General features: G+C 48.3%; 1 protein-coding gene across 2 annotated transcripts; it reads right to left on the bottom strand.

The window, feature by feature from the left end:
• Nucleotides 1–611: 611 nt before the first annotated feature.
• RFLNA (refilin A) lies at nt 612–16,357 on the bottom strand. Of its 2 annotated transcripts, XR_007904239.1 has the most exons (4): nt 15,550–16,357; nt 6,332–6,441; nt 4,021–4,596; nt 612–621 (listed from the first exon to the last, which is right to left on the bottom strand). XR_007904239.1 is itself a non-coding variant. In XM_051785460.1 (3 exons), exons 1-3 carry the CDS (start codon nt 15,916–15,918, stop codon nt 4,263–4,265), a joined length of 813 nt encoding a protein of 270 aa, XP_051641420.1. In that variant the 5' UTR covers nt 15,919–16,357; the 3' UTR covers nt 2,472–4,262. The 2 variants fall into 2 exon arrangements, 1 of the variants encoding a protein (XP_051641420.1); XM_051785460.1 differs by lacking the exon at nt 612–621 and having other exon boundaries at nt 2,472–4,596.
• Nucleotides 16,358–17,102: the final 745 nt, after the last annotated feature.

Raw genomic sequence — 17,102 nt, 5'->3', positions numbered from 1 at the left:
GCATTCACTTCTCTGACCAGCAGCTCACTCAAACACTGCTATCAACACCCAAACCCCATTTCATCATTCCCAGAAATGTTGCACCAAGGGTGCAAATCTGTCTGTATTTCACATTGAGAAAAGTAGAGTGGGCTTAGGAAGAAAAAAAAAAAAAAAGGAAAAGGCAAAAAATAAAGATAAGCAGTAAACTGGTTTGGTCAAAGTTGTTCTCTGTGGTTTGTGCAAAGTATTCCACAGATTTTGAAAGTCCAGTATTTCGTTAGGGTTTCCTCTTTTTGGCCCCAAATGTAATGATAGCAATGCAGGCAGATCAGACACCAGCACACTCTGTTGCATTCAGGGGCAAAAGAATCACAGGAATGAAGGGGGTGAAGGGGAACCCCACACCTTTGGGATAGTGAGTTTCCATATTGAAAAAAATCAATCTTACCCCCAAATCCCCCCCAAAAAAGAAAGATGCCTTCTGTGAAAGTTTTTGATCTCAAAAATAACTCTTGATGGACAATAATTCCAAAAGGCAGAGTCTAACTTTACCCATCAGGCTTACAGGACTGTGGGCAACATGTACATCAGGATCCCAGGGAGAAATTGTGCAGCCACAGTCCGAGCTGCTCAAGGAAACTCACCTTTCCATGGTCTAAATTAATCACTTATATCTTTGAGAAAATATACAGGAATAAAGATCTGTTGGTTGAGATTAATAATGCTCCATTTAAAAGAAAAGCACCTCCCTAGTGGGACTAATCATTCCTTTTAGATGTACAAACATACTACAGCTATGGCACGAGGCACTTCTTGGCTGCTTGCAGCAATTCTTCATTGGCAACACACACACAAAATACAGTTTCTGGTGTTTAAGCAAAACAAAAAAGTCATCACTTTTCCCAGTCATGGTAAGGCAAACTTTGGCTCTTCCACCACTGCCTAACCCAGCCACAGGGATGGGAGCAGCAGGGACAGGGTGGACAGGCAGAGTGGGATCTGTGCCCAGGCAAGGGTGAAGACTTGACCCTCTATGGTTTCCTTGTCCTCAGGAAAAACAAAGTCCCTTTCCAGCGCCAGCTTTTGCTGAGAAGAAAAGCAGCTTGTGATTGGGCCCATGGGAGACACCTCGTAAGAAGGTATTTTTAAAAAATTTCTACAGATCTCAGGCAATGTCCCAGTTGGGATGTGGTCCAGGGTTGTAGTCCCACCATAGCCACTGTGGCCACACAACTCAGAATGTGTTCAGCAGCCTAGAAACCCACACTGCTCTCTGTCTTTTTTTTTTCCCCCTAACATGGCAAGACCACAAAAGCTGCTTAAACTCAAAGGAGCAGGAGCATGTTAGGTCATTTCTAGTCTATTTGCAGAGAAAACAAAGCATGAAGCTTCAAAGAGGCCTGGCCCGAGTGTGTGGGACCCTCCAGTGCCAAGGATGCAGCTTTCCACTGCACCCTCCTGGGGGTCACATCCACCTGTGAGATTTTGCCTCTGCAGCCCCTGTCCCTGTGTGGTGAAAGTCCAGGCTGAGGTTCAGGTCTCTCTGCTGGATCTGTATTTGCTCACTAGTTTTTTGGCTTTCCTTGAATTCTTTTTTTTACTGTTGTGGTCAATATTTAGGAAGCAGAACTAACAGTGGAGAAGGCTGGCAGAAGCCTGCAGCCAGTCATGATAAAAGAGATTTTTTTCTGGGGAAAACCTGTCCTGCTCAAAGACCAATGTGATCAAAAATTGCAGCTTTGTGCTTGAAGCAAGGGAATAATCCAGCTGTTAACAGGAGCAAAGCCTGATGTGTGGTCAGAACAGGGAGTCTCTGGCATCCCTTTGGCTCTGAGGCCAGCCTGTCTCCATGCTTGCTCAGTGGAGGTGCCTGCAATCTAATCTGTCATCATGCAGGGATCTCCTGGGTGTGAGTGCTGGCCCTGCTTTTGAACCTGGATAACAGTGTTGCTCAGCTTGGAAACCTGCCCCCCTTTGTACAGACTCTCATGGATATGTGCAATGAGCCCTCCAGAGCCTTCATGTGTACCCAGGAAGGCAGGTGGGTATTTCCCCCAGTCCCAAGGCTCACTCAGCAACACTTGGAGAACAGGACAGACCTCATGATGAACTACCAAGTAAGTGCATCACCAACTTAACTGCACTGGGACCGGGACCATGTTCATCCTCACATCTCCTCCCTACTGCCTAAGCCAACTCCATGTTTGCTGGTGCCCTGGGGAGAAGGGTTGCTTCAGGCATAATAATCCCTTCAGAGGCAGACAGTGCTTTTCCAGGCTTTGATGCTGACAGTCAGTGACAGCAAAACCTGACCAATAACAAATATAATCCTTGTTTGTGTTGCTGTAAAGAATTCAACAGTAGGTGGAAGCCTTGGAAATCCTTTGAGAGGTTTCTCCCCACCAAGTGCTAACTCCCAGAGAAGGAGAGTTCATCACTGCCATAACACACATCTTTCAGTGCTAATGATGCTTCAGCTGTCAGGATTTAAGTTTATATATAAAGACTTTATATTTACCTCTGCTGGAAAAACTGTGCTTCATTTTAAACAAGAGAACTCTGTTTCATAAAGGTCATGGTTCTGGTCACATTTACCAATTGCTTTTTGAAACTTATGGAAAGAGTATCTTTATAAGTCACTATTTAATTTTACTATTTTTTCAAGTTTTTCAGATTTTTATTTTTTTTTAATCTCTGTGGGTTTGTGCGTCAACTGTTCTGGGCAATCAGCTACGTCTTGTTGACATCGTTAATAGGCTTTCTGACTTGGCTGCTCAGCTGTGTTCTGAAGTAACTCCATCAGACTCACAGCAAGTCAGGAACAAAGTGGAAAGTTTAGAAGAGGGAAAGCTGGAAATTAATTTCCGGAGCTGTGTGGTTATTTTCGAAGTCTGAGCAGCATGCAAGAATTCTTGGTAAGATTTCTGGAGACAATTCTGTGCTATTTTCAAAAGTTATATGTTTGTGGGAATCCAGGCTCTTGCAGATTTTTCAGCAAGCTAACAAAGTGAAGGGATACCAGGAAATGGGATTCATGAGTGGGGAATGGTTTACCACAGGATGGCTGTACTGACTCCTGCTCACTCAGTGTTTCTTGGTCCTTTTGCAGAGACAGCTCAGCTGTTTGTGAAGTACCTGTTGAATTGCTACAGCCTGGATGATTTAGAAAGACCTGGACTGATTTGGGCTCTTCAAGCTCTACACAGAAAGTTTGGCTGCTCCTCCACAGTCAGAAAAGCTGTCCATGCGACAAGTATGGAAACCATTGAGAGGGTGAGTTAACCCTGCCCTGGGCTTCTTTGAAGCCAGAGATCATCTTCCTGCCCTATGCTCTTCCCTGAAATAGTGCCATTCCCTGAAACTCAGAAGGGTTGCAAGTGCTTAAAGATCCCTGTAAACTGAGTGTTCAAGGCAGTGAACAGCACAGCACACTTGGACTGACAAAACTTTTGAAAAAGGGCAATGGGCTCCTAAATCATTTGCTCAGTTTTAGAAACTAGCCCCCCACCTATTCAGTGTCCTCAGTCTCCAGTGCTTACTCTCAGCTGGGCTCACAGAAGACGTGGCTGGGTCAGGGTAGGCCCTTCTCCCATCTCCTGGCTGTGCTGTGCCTTGCCATGGTATACAAACCTCCAGTGGCTTGCAAGAGCACCAGGAGCCTGTTTTTCTCCCTTTTCTTGGGGTGACAGTCCCCACTGCTCCCAGGAAGTTAGGCTGAGGTGACTGCAGTGGTGCAATACTGCAGCTCCCTCTCAGATGAGCTGTTGGAGCAAGCTGTGGTAAAGCAAACCAACTCCTCTGCAGTTCAGTTCTGAGACCTGGCCTGGTCTAAGCCGGGCTGACCAGACGCTGACTCTGCAGTTGGTCTTCCCTTTGCAGAGATCAAAATAGCTCTGAGTGTTACAGTGACTCTCACCTATGTGCTAGACGAGACCTACAGAGCTCACTAGGCTCTGCTACAGGTAACAGGGTCCTTGGTCATCTTGATTTCATCTAAACACAACTCAAAAATAGATATGCTCAAGGAAAAAAAAAAACAAAAACAAAAACAAAAAACAGAATCGAGATCGTGAACGTCAGGAATGTCGCAAAATACAAGCCAGCCTCTCTCACCGATCAAAACCATCCCGTGCCCTGCAAGCCTCCTCCCAGCCAGTTCAGCCTCACCCACAACGAGGTGTTCTCCAGCCATTGATGTTCAGTCGCCATCCATGAAGGCCCAGCCAGAGGCCCGGCGAAGGCCGCGGCCTTCCCGGAGGTCGCGCGGTTGCCGGGGCGGATCAGAGGGTCTCACTGTAGATGACGCACGGGCTGGTTTCCTCACAGAGTTCCAGCTGCACGCTGGAAGCGAACCAACGCTTGGCACAACCCAAGCTGTAGCTGAGGGTGGTCCGGTAAATGTTCTTGGCGCGCTTGGGAAAAATGATGGTTGTGCTCTGAAACCTCAGTGGCTTCTGGCGGGGCTCGAAGATCAGCTGGGACTTGTAGTTCCGCCAGGTGCAGTTGGGAGCAGCGATGATTGTCTCGCTGTAGGTGGTGACGGTGGGGATGGGGCCGTAGAAAATGTCGTCCCGGTAATGCTTCTCGGAGTCGTACTTCACCTCGGAATTGCACCTACAGAGGACAGCAAGGTATCACGAACACAGCCCAGGCAGTAAAGGAGATAAGACAGGCAGGGCTCTGCTCTAACCCTTTGAAGCTGGCAATATTTATGATCTCTTACTGCACAGATACTGGGGCTGATGCCAACTCTACAACAGAGAGCAAGGGCCAAAAGAGGACTCCATCCTTCTGGTGAATCTTGGTGGAACCACCCCTTGCTGTGAATCCATCTCAGCATTTCTGCAGTGCATGTGCACAGGGGACCATGGTCCTGCCAGGGCAGAAAACACCTTGGTGCACAGGCTCCAAGCCACCCACTTCTTCCTCTGGTTTCCTCCACAGGCCCCACTGCAACCTCAGCTCAGCCCTGAGAGCAACACTGGAGGCAAACACCCTGTAATGGACTTGTTGAGCTGTCAAGGCTGTGTGTTTGTCTTTTTTCTTTGTAGTGCCTTGCCATCAGAGCACGAAGATGCCCAAGCTAGCTAAAATCAGAGTGCTGGGAGATGAGGGGTGAAGTTGCTTGTTGGAGCCTACAGAAAATCCAAGCAATGGTGACAGAGAAGGTAAAGCAATGGCCTACTGCAGGCTATGGCTGCTCAGTACCCACATCACTGGTCCCAAAGAAAGTAACCACCTGAACAGCCATATGAAGAACCCACAAAACTTGGAATATCACTACCCTGCCTGTTTTCTGCAGGCATCCACAAGGGATGTAGGGACAGCAGGCCACAGACAGCAGGCCATGTGAAGGGCTTTCCCTAGAATTCCTAGCCACGAGGAACAGCAGGACTTTCACTGGTTTTTCCCTGCTCCCCAAACGCTCCTCTAGCAATCAGCAGCCAAGGAATGTGCAGCTCCACGTAAAAAAGATTAAAAGCTGGGTGTGTGCTCGTCATTACCTCCACCCAGAGGGGGGCTGACTGATTGTGCATCGAGTGTAATCTGAGCTGCTGTAATGTATTTTGCACAGCCAGGGTGTAAGCAAGTCATTCAGCACACATAAAACACGACTCAGATGTAATCACCATAAAAACATGCCCGCTGGCAGTTCCTCAGCCAGCAGAGATTTACTGGGGTACATTTCCAGAGAGACGTTGCATAGGTTGAGGGAGGTGGGAATTTGCTTTACAGTCCTCCCACTGTCCCTACCCCAAGCTGTGTGTAACTGCTCCAGGCTGTTTTTGGAGTACATTCCACACCAGCAAAAGAGGAAAAGAAGAGCAGAGACCAATGTTTATCCACCAGCCCCACAGGAGGGCAAAACATCTCCATCACTACCTTAAGGGACCATCTCCTCACTAGGAAGAGCTCATTCAGTCTCTATGGACTGATCTAATGTTGCTTTCTCTGCTGCAAGGGCTAACAAAAACAGGTGCCAATTATAAGGGTGTTGCTTCTTCTCAAGATACAAGTCATCTGGGAACAGTATGAAGACTATCAGATTAGTTAGTGGAGCTATCAAGCCCACAGATGGTAATGGTTTTGTCTCATAGCCTTGGATTTGAGCTGGCCTTGGAAGGAAAGCTGCCTTCTGTTAAAAAACCTCCCTCCAGTTCTTGCCTCCTCCCCTCCACCTCTGCTGCTGTCAGTGTCTTTAATTCAGGCTTTACTCTCCCACCTGTCCCTCCCTTCCCATCAAAATAACCATGACTCCCATTTATAAACACATTTTAATTTTTGGCAGAAGGAAAAGCACCAGGAAAAACACAGAAATCCCCACCTACCCACCCAATCCCATCTGTACCTTATTTCCTGCACGGGCTCGGGGCTGACCTCAATGCTTTCTCCAAAAAACACAGGGTGCATTCGAGGCCTTATCTCTGGCATGGACGGGTTCAGGAGCAGGTAAGGCATCTGCAGGAAAGGAGAGCACAGCAAGTGGGACACACCAGATGAGGTTCCTAATGTGCTGTGACTGGCAGCTGAGCAGCCTGATGCGACACTGTGGACTGCCCTCACCTATCAACACCTCCCAGGTATGTGACTCTGCCCAGATCTCTGGCACTCCATGCTGCGGTATCTGCTTGTTGAAATTTAGCCCTTCTTTTCCTTCTTCTTTTCCTGTTCCTTATAGGAATTGCAATTGTTTGGGGATTTTCTTTAGCCCTGATATTACCTTTACTATTATGAATTAACAAGTCTTACAAACACTCGAAGTGCACCAGATGTGGAAAAGTGCTCCACATCTGACCTAACATAGATACAGGGCTTAAGTCTGCTGATTTAAAGGATATAGGTCTACTTAAGTGAGATCTGTATTTATATTTATATGTATATATATGTGTGTGTGTATATGTATATATACATATGTATATATATATGTGTGTGTATACATATATATCTCTTACACTGATCCAGCAGAGGAAGTGGGAGACTTGCTGTTGCTGAAGTCTCTGTGCCAAAAATGGCTCTCATGCTCCAAGGGATATTCTAGTTAACCATGCACAGCTGAGGGTGGGGTGAGACACTGGGGCACCTTGTGGCCTCTGCAATGCAGGAAACCAGTTTCAAGCCAGGAGTTTATAATGAATGGAGCTGCTCCAATTCATGACACCAAAAACTGGATTTTTAAGACTAACTGCACCCTGAAGTTACTACTCTGACAAATTGTCACAGTCCAGCCTAAGCTTCTCTGCCCACCACAGAAATGAGTAATCCCAGTTCTCTATACTGAGGTGCTCCTAAACATCAGTTCCCACATACAGAGATCCTGTGTCCGGTGCCTGGACTAAACCCAGCAGCTAATTAAGCCTAATCCTGCCCTCCGGGAAAAATGTCATTGCATGTTTCAGTCCCTGCCACTACTTCTCTGTCAGCAGATATTTATGACCCACAGGGACACGGGCTTTCTTTAAAGGAGATGGCCCGGCAGCCTCTGTGCAGGGTCTCTAGATGGCTGAAAAGCTCATGGAGTTTTCTACTTTCTACCATGCAGAGGCCATATGTGCTACAATCACAGCCACATTTCACCCATGTAAGTCTGCAAGAGCATCTCAGGACTCACAGAATCCACTGACAGTAGCTGAGGACAAAGCTCTTGTATTGGCTTGCTCATCCCAGGCCTCTCCCTTCCACCTGCCCCAGCATTTTCTGGTTGGGTGGCCTAAGAGACAACACTGGAGCTGTGACCTAGTTCTACTGGCAGCACTGGGAGAGGTTCTGCAGCCTGTGCCCTGCCCTGTACACTGTGGAGGTCCCCAAATGCTCAGTAGAGTGTCCCCCAAGCTGGTGTTAACTGAGTCCACTCAACAACATCAGCTCCCACTAGCTGAGGTCTGGTTTTCTCTTGTGGCTTGGACTTTCTGCCTCAGGCTAAGTCAAAAAAATGTCACTGCTCCGTCTCAATTCACCAAGCCCTTCAATTCTGTGTCCCAAAGCCACAAAGCTGTTTATTCTTTCCATACTGAAATATCCCTGCACTTTACTACTGTGTAAAGTAGTGCTATAAAGTAAAATGGCCAACCTCTCTTTTTCATTGAGTATTTCTGTTCCATTGTCAAAGGAGGATAGTATTTGCATGGGGGGGGGGAGAAAAAATATATGTGCATATGTGTGTGTATATATATATATATATATATATATATATATATATATATATGTATATGTTTACCCTTCCTACCAAACACTGGCCAAAAGGCAAAGTTCACTTCTGGATTGCTTTCAACACTCTTGACAGGGGAGGGCAAGGGGAGCCTTTCTGGTCGTAAATAAAGCTCTTTGCTTCTGAAATGTGAATTGTTTACATCAGACAAGCCTCAATTCACAAGGGTGCAGATATCCAGCTTTTAATAGTCTGCACATGGCCAGAGCTCTTTCTAAAGACATCTTGTACACGAGAAGAGGTTCATTTGGGTGAGGAGTCAAGCACCATGTGGACAGGTACTCATGGGCTTCGTGAACAGCAGGCAGGCTGCCCTTCTGGGGGTTCACCTGCAGAGATCTGCAGAGTGCTTGAACTGGCAAAGGAAGCCAGGCTGGGGATACGTGTCCCTCCTTTAAAGAAGCATTTTCAAAGAAGCCATTTCAGTACTTCCAGGTAAACAAGTCTTCACACTTCTTGCTAACAAATGCTGACAGTAAGTGTGCTCTAAACATCCCCAGGATGTGGGAGGCGAGGTCCTTTCTGTGTCTTAGCTGGCACATTGCTGGAGCAGCTGGCCCCAGTGTTTGTACAGCACAGACTCCCCAGCCCGCCGTGCCGGGGGTGCCACTTGGTCGGAGCGTGGGCACCGCGGCCAACACGTCTGTGGAAAGCACAAGTCCCACAGCAGGGAGCAGGAAACAAGAACATGCTGCAGAAACAATACCAGCGTGCACGGAGGAATGGAGGCACTGGCATGCTTGACTGAAAGCAATCAGAGTCAAAAACCTGCCACTGAACTTGGTGAGAGCGGGATTAAATCGTCTCCAGGTTAGTTCTGGATGGAGTGGTGATGGGAGTATTTCCATTGTGGGTTATAGTTTACCTTGCTCTGGGTAGAGAAGGGTGACAACAAGCACTTCATAATGCATTTCATATGCTATAAACGAGCACCAACCTCAGAACTGCAGGCTTGGCCTAATTTAGAAAGCTGGAACAACTGTGGACATTGGCAAGCCAAAGCCAGGACTGCCCGTCAATACCATTACAGACTCACAAGTAGTACCAAGAGTTGCTGCAGGTCAGAAACCCTGAAGTGACCTGGAAGTCTGCACATGGAAGATGTAAATAACTTACAAGGCATGGCCTAAAAATAGACATCATCTGTAGGACGCTGCAGGGTGCTCAACAAACAGCAACTGATTTGCTTGCACGGCATGAAGGGGTCACTAAACAGTAAGCACAGGTTTTACACAGCAGGGACTGAAAGGCACTTCAGGTGACATTTCGTTTCCCCTCCAGTGATGTTCTGAAATGTCAGCTCCTGCACCTCACCTGGGGTTGGGAAGCAAGGAGCAGGGGACGTGAGCTTTCCAAAAGATTTGTCTTTGGGGCTGAAATGTTATATGCTTTGCACGTGTCCAAAGCTGGCTTTTTGCCAAATGTTTGATACCAGTTCCTTCCAAACTGCTTTAAGGTAAAAACAAAACAAAAATGTTCTGCCTGTCAAAAAATACTGATTCAATCCTTTCTTCTTCTGCACAGGAATGGTTGAAAGAAGAGGAGCACTGGACTGCTGCACTGCCTTGAAAAAACAATCTCTGGCTAATTTCTAGCAATCACTCAGTGATCTCCCGACACCTCACAGATAAGGTGGGTTTCTGTATTGTCCAGCACCACAGATGGGATGGTAGGGAGCAGAGCTTGCTGCCACTACTGGGGGTTATTGATGGTGAAGAGGAGAAGCCCACATCACTTTAGACCAGGCTGTCTACAAGGGATGCACAGCTGAGGTCTGTCTATCCAAGAGTTCCTCTCCTGGAACACTGCAGTAGGAGACCTGATTCATCTGTCCTCGGTAATTGGAGCTGTGCTGGTATTTACCAGACACAGCTCTGCAAAAGCCACCACAACCCTCTCAGGTTGTGCAGGGACATGCTGGGACAGGAGGTAGTCTGGTAGTCCAGGAAGGTTGAGGAGAGGAAAGGAAGGACACTGGAGAGATCAAATAGTGACCCCTATGTGTAGACATTATGCCCTCAAAACAGATCCGAGGTGACTAGTAAGCAGTAAAGGTGTTATTATTTTTATTTCCTTTCCAGCATATAATTTGTTTTAACCAGCAAAGAGTTACAATATTATTAAAAAGATGAATTGCTTTCTTGTTCGGCTGCATTTTTCCCTCTGCCTCTTCCCTCTGATGCCTTTCAGGCATGTAACGGCCTGGGCAGCTAAACTCTGCTTTCTGCAAGTAGCAGATAGATAAACACAGATAAAATTGGTTGCTGAACGGAATTCAACCTACAGCTAAACGACAGCACTGACTGCTCTTTAGCTTTCAAATTCCAGGCAGCAAAGCAACAAAAAGGAAAGGAAATTAATGTGATTTGAAATACATAAACCTCCAAAGCGCTTCCCCAGAGAGCACGAAGAACCAGAACTGACCGACTCCTTTCGCTACGGTCATTATGGGGAAGGCACTAAGATGTGGCATTAGATCTCTAGGGACTGTAAGGGGAAACGGTTTTCCAAGTGTCAGGGCTACAAACAGGATATGGCTTCCCAAATTCCCAGCTCCTAAGTTAGCCAGGGCATAAGCAAATCTCTCACCACATTTTCCCACTATGGTAACATGTCAGGTCCATGAAAATGTCACTTTACTCAGCTGTTATTTACAGCTATAATGAAAGATCTGGCTGAGTTATTTGACACACATCTACATTCTCCGCTCTGGAAGATAAGCAATATTTGTTTAACAGACCATTTATTTTCCCTGTATCTACACGTATTGCACATTACGAGTAATTTATACTAGAGCCGGATGAGATTATATTGGGAGGTGATAACAGTAAATGCAAACCTCAGGTAGAAGGCAGGGCTTTATTATTTCAAAGAATTACATCTTTCCTGCTTATCTCCCTCTTTCATTTCAAGTGGGAAACGCGTGCTGCTTTGCTTACTGTCCACAGGGTTATGCAGGGACGCAATGGAAATTCAACAGCTAGAAGACATCACCCTAGGTGTCTGCCATCACAGCCACGTTTTTCAGAGTAGATGATAAGATCCTGATGCCCGTTTCCCTGATCTGCCCAGAAGGGACATCTGTCACAGCCTGCAGATCAGGTGAGGCCCAGAGCCATTCCTCTCCTTCACGGCTGGCACTGAACCAAGGAGGAAGAGGAGCGGGTGCATGTCCAGAACTTGATGGAGCTGAGGGACAGGCAGGCAGGGTTAGCCCTCGCCAGGCAGAGGCCACAGGTGCGGAACTGAAACCACCACCAACCCCTGCTGGGGGAATTCCTGCAGGATCTGGCCCTGTGGGAGTGGTTCAGAAGTGGGTCAGGATGCCAGGCTGCCAACACCAACCCCTGAGGCAAGCCCTGCTGTGGTGCCAGATGGGTGCCTTGCTTCCCACACAAGCCTGGGGCTTTCCCCAGAGCTGCTGGGACCCACGTGGCCTTGGAGAATCACATCACCTGCCTCGTGCAGGCTGCAAGCTGGCTCAGGTTGGGGTGCTCACGTGTGCTTTCACTGCAGGTGTTGGCAGGTCTGGAAGTTACATATTGCCTGGAAATCCTTCAATGGCCATGTTCACCACCCAGCCCCTACAAGACAGCCCCCTGTTCTTCCTCGGGCACTTCCAGTGTAGGGCAAGATGCTGCCTCTGTGGCCCAAGGGCTCTGTTAGTTAGGATGTTAGGAGGAGATGTTCTGGGTTCGTTGGTTTTTTTTTAATATCGGCCTTAAATCCAACAGGGTTGGCACACGTGCTGACACAGACCCCATTGTTGGGACCACGCCTGTGAAGGCTGTGCCAAGGGGCAAGGTCTCTCCTCTGTGCTTGAGATGAAGCTGAAAACTCCTCCCACCACGAGATTGATTCTGGCACCACACTGTTGTCCAACAAGCTCCTGAATGTAAGTAGCAATTCCCTATATCCCTGCAGCTCATTCACTAGGATATAGTCCCACAGAAGTCAGTGCTCAGTCAGGCAGGTTGAATGCACAAATACTTAAAAGTCTTTCAAAGAAAAGGAACTTGTTGCACTGACAATAGTTGCCTTCACTGTTGGGAAGGAACAGTCTGCTGCTTCAAGAAGGTACAATTGATAGTTCTGCAGATGAATGTGATCCTGATCTCCCTCAATATCCATTAGGAGTTGTGCTGATGAATGCAAAGCATTTATTTCAACACAGCCTAAAAAACAGTTCTTTTAGCCTAAAACTATATCCCAGGGCAACAACAACAGGGAAAACTCTAAGCAGATCTGGCTACTTTGATGTCATTTCATTCCCTACCCTTTCAGCAACTGCTTCTTTGTGCATATTATTAGAGATTTATTTCATTGTATTTATGTTCCTTTTGGCCCAACTTTATGGGCACAGCCTAGAGAATTCAGTAACCCAAGTCATAAGAATCAATTTAATCATGTTTCAGATTTAAGAGGCAGAACTAGGTAAAAGTCACCTTCTATTTTCCTTAGGATATTTGCACTTAAGCACAAAACACTTGACAAATTCCCTATATGGACTTTATTGAAGAAATAAAAGCCAATTTCTCCTTCACTGCAAGTAAAATGAAAAAAAAAGTCCCTAAATGGTGTTGAACTTGTGGTATTTATGACTCTGGCCCTAAATTGCCTTTCATATTTTCTTGGATCCCAAAGCTGTTCCCAAATTGGCTGGTTAAATGTGAATAAATGGTGCATTGTCTTTGAAACAAAGTTGTGCTTATTAAAGAGCAGAGAGTTTACTTTTTCAGAGTCACAGTTAATAACACAGAGCAGAGAGAGACAGATTTTAAACACAAGAAAGTCCTCGATAAGGGCATGCAATCTCCTTTTAGTTGGCATGAGCAGAAAAATTCTGTAACATATTTGTGAAGTTGGAGCAAAATAGCTGACTGCAAAATGAACCAAATGGGCTCAGACTGGTGGTTTGATAGTTCTGCAGCAAAGAATAGTATGAAATACTTCCTGCAGATCTGGAATGTTGTTTTCTTCACCTGACAGCAATTTATTGTTACTGTACATACTGGAACTTTGGCCGTTACTGACTGAGTTTCTATAAGGTTTTATAGTATTCTAACACAAAGAGTGCAGGCTGCGTTCTTGGCTCTGTCATGTTTGTAAGCAAAACAAACACTAATATAACAGGCAATTTAAAAAGGCATTTCTTGGTGTGCAAATAGCTGCAATTATTGATTTGCCAATTTTGCATGCTCTGATGAACTGCAGAGGAGTAGAGTTAAACAGAAGCACATTCATGGATTGCATAACTGCTCATAGATCTGCAAGTCCTTGTTAAACAGCAAGATTAAAGCTAATTAGACACTGCAATTTAGAAGTATGAAGCAAGCAACGCTCTTCGTATTTTTCCTGCTTTAATAACAGCTGCGAGCACAGTATTTGCAGGGTGGAATTGAGAAGAAGTGAAACTCTCTGTACAATCAAATAGAGTGAAAGTTCCTACTTACTTCATTATTTTGCAGTGCACCAAACAGAGTTAAAGAGCACAGTCCAGCACCACTCCAAACAATACAGTCCAAGTGATTTCAGTGTTTGAATCCCTGTAACCTTCTGTACCTCATAAAAGCATGAAAATACCCCCAATGTATGGAACCCATACTCTAAGAGCAGGAGCCAAGGACTACCCTTGCAATGCGATACAAAATTTGGAAGCATCTACAGTGTGAGTTTCTCTGAAATCTGTAAAATGTTGATTTATGATCAAAATAACTGGAAAACCTATTTTTGCCTTACATATATCACAGGAATAACTTTTTTTTCCCTCCTGTAGGAGTCAAGCACTAAAACTCTCAGTCCTAATAGCCCGTGAGCTGAAATAAATTTTCTCCTGTTCTTTCATCTTCGATATCTAAAGGCTTTCTTGGGTGGAGTGGTGGCCAACTCTCATACTACTGGAACAGAAACTGTCATATCCCTATTACAGAGCTCTGCAGACACCTCCACCCCAGCTGTTTTCTGGTCCAGCAGCCTTCATTCACCTTCCTCCCACATTTTATTTTACAGACACATAGCAACAGCCTGATCCTGCCAAATCAGAGGTGTATGGGTAACTCTTTGTACATAAACAGTCCCATCAAGATGGCACACACGCCCCAGGCATCTGCAGGTAAGGCTCCATATTTGGAACCGCGGCACGAGTAGGTTTTGAGATTTGATTTTTGCAATAACCCCACTGTAGTCTGGTGAGGAGGAGTCACTGTTCATGGGGAAGGCTTTCGCAGGTTCAGGAGTAAAAGGCAGTTTTTAATAATATGCTAAAATAGCCTTAGAACTTTAGAAAGTGCACGAGGGTATGAGAAGTCATTGCAAAATGCTTCTGTGGGGAAGAAGTCTTTGAATTGTCACTGATCCATAGGTAGGTAAATTTTTCTCATAGAAAGATTTGTGCCACAGTTTCTATTCCATATAGAAGCCAATTAACTGTGTTGAATACACCTACAAACATCTTTTATATATGTTTAAAAAAATTTTAAAGAGCCCTAGGGAAGAACTTTCATCATCCTTTAAAAGCCTCCACCACCATTGCTTATACTCTGAACTTTGTGTTTTAAAAACAGCTTTTATAGCCCAGGGATAGAAATAAACAAATAAAACAAAATAATAGTCATAATAAATCTACCCAAATAGTAGTCCACAGTGAACCGCTTCGCTGGCACTGCAGCAGGCTGACCGAAATCTGCTGTGCTCTGCCAGCTGAGGGGCCATCAGAACACGAACCCTTCACTCCACAAAGCCCCGCTCCAGCAAAGGGTGGCAGACATGGCCTGCCCCAGCCCCTGTCCCAACTCCTCGGACACTCATCTGTACCCTGCCCCAGCTAACAGGCAGTTCTGTCTTTCTTTCAGCCAGGGCTCCAGCAAAGGTGGCTATGTGCTCCTCACAAAACAGATGTGGGATGCCAGGATGGCTGGGAGCCAGATGCCCCTGCCTCGGTCCGGATGGATGCAGCTCCAACCTGCACCTACCAGGCAGCGCAGTGTCACTGAGGAGCAATTACACTTGTCTGTTCCGAAGGTAAGGCAGGGGAGCCTGTTTCAGACCTGGGTTTTGCTCCCACACCGTTATTACGAGTTTACCCAGCCAAACTGCCAACACTCTTGTGAGCGTATCCGAAAACCCCGCCTGGCACTGGGCCAAGCCCTGCCTGGCACAGCAGCGGCGGTGCCAACACCGGACTGCAGCTGCCACGGGCAGCCCGAGAGCCCCCGGCCACCAGCGGGGGGGACACGGCCAGGGGTGTCCCAGCAGCGGGCACAGGCGCCCTCCTGCCTGTCCCCCACGCCGGGGCTCGGCCAGCCTTTCCCCCCCCCGGGGCCCGGAGAGGACAGAGCCCGGCGCCCGGGTCTGGCTCTTACCACTTTGCCGTCCTTGGCCTCTCGCCGGTGCCCCGGGGCCGGGGGGTCCGCACCGCCGCTGCCCCCTGCCCGGCCCTCACCGGGCGACAGCGAGTAGAAGGGGGGGCTGGGGCTGGGGGGCAGCCCCGAGTCCGGGCTGTCCAACAAGCCTTCCCGGCTCTTCTCCTTCAGGCTCTCGTCCATCCCTTGCAGCTGGAGGTGACCTACCATGTCTGGGGGGCAGCGAGGGGGCCGCGGCGGGAGAAAATCCTCCAGGGCCGCCCGCCGCGGAGGGAGGGAAGGGGAAGGGACGCCGGGGGGCCCCCCCTGAGTCCCGACCGCCGCCACCAGCCCGCTGGGACCCGGTGCTGCGCGGGGCAGCGCCAGCATCGGCCGGACCGGGGTGCCCCGGCCGCCTCCCCTCCACCGGCCCCGGCCCTGCCCGCCCGTCAGGCGCTCCTGGGGAGGGGAAGCCGAAGCCCGATCCCCCCGCCCAGCCCCGCGGGGACGCGGCCGTGTGCGCGGGGCGGCCCCGCCGGCAGGGAGCGCTGGGCGGGACGGGGGACGGGACGGGGACGGGACGGGGACCGGACGGGGATGGGATGGGGACGCGCCGCGCTCCTCCACACGCTGCACCGCCCGCCCGCCGCCTCCCGGCGGCCCATTTATCCGGAGAGGGTGGGAGGGAGCCGGGGAGCGCCCTCCCCTTCCCCCGGCCCCCCAGCTCTGCCCCGGCCACACGTTCTCGGGCGCTTCCCAGGCGCGGAGCGCGTTCGGCGCCGCCCGCCCGCCCTGTCCCTCCCGGGCGTCGGGAGAAGGGCTTCCTCACCCACCCACCTATCCCAACCTATCCTGGGCTGCGGCTTTCCTCCGCTCATTCCCTCACTGCTGTCAGAGTTTTCCCTCACGTATGCCCGATTGTCCCCTCAGTTCTGATTTTCGTACCTCTTTCACCCCCACATCCCCAAAGTAGCTTTTCCCTTCAGTGTCGTGGTGTGTGGGCACCAGGGAAGAGACTCTCTCAAGAGCCGTCATCTCTCTTTGCTTTGAGATGGCAAAGGGTGGCTTCACCAAGGCAGTGGGTCACCGTGGCAGTCTTGGTCCTGTGCCACCATACCCTCGTGGTGGCTCTCGTGCCTCGTCCTGCACCTTCACACCTCTTTCTTTTGCTCCACAGCTGCTGGTCTGCTACCAAGGACGTGGCCTCCCCATCCCACCCATCATGTGTTGGAGACAACCATAAACACCATGGGAGAGCATCCCAAATCCTAGCACAGCCTCTAGCCAGGAGGAGTATCATGTGCCAGAGGCACTGCCAGCACTGAGGTGAATGTAGAGTCCATATCAACCCTCAGGGTTCAGGGAAGCAGCAGCGGTTAAACAGGTCAGGCTGGCTGAAGCCAATATTGTCATTTATTGCACAATAACTGGCTGATGCTAATGTTACCTTGTCCACAGCCTTGGTTGTGTTTTTCTCATCATGTTTTCTCTCTACATAGAGTCTAGACTGTGAGAAATCTGGGGCAAGCCCACTCATACAGCTCAGCCTGGTGGAGCTTTATTCATGGCAAATA

The sequence above is a fragment of the Manacus candei genome, unplaced genomic scaffold (genome assembly GCF_025592945.1).
Source record: "Manacus candei isolate 608988 ecotype Guabito, Panama unplaced genomic scaffold, ASM2559294v1 h1tg000020l, whole genome shotgun sequence".
NCBI classification, from domain to species: Eukaryota; Metazoa; Chordata; class Aves; order Passeriformes; family Pipridae; genus Manacus; species Manacus candei.
The sequence above is the reverse complement of the archived record's forward strand: the minus strand, read 5'-3'. Positions and strand labels throughout refer to the sequence as shown.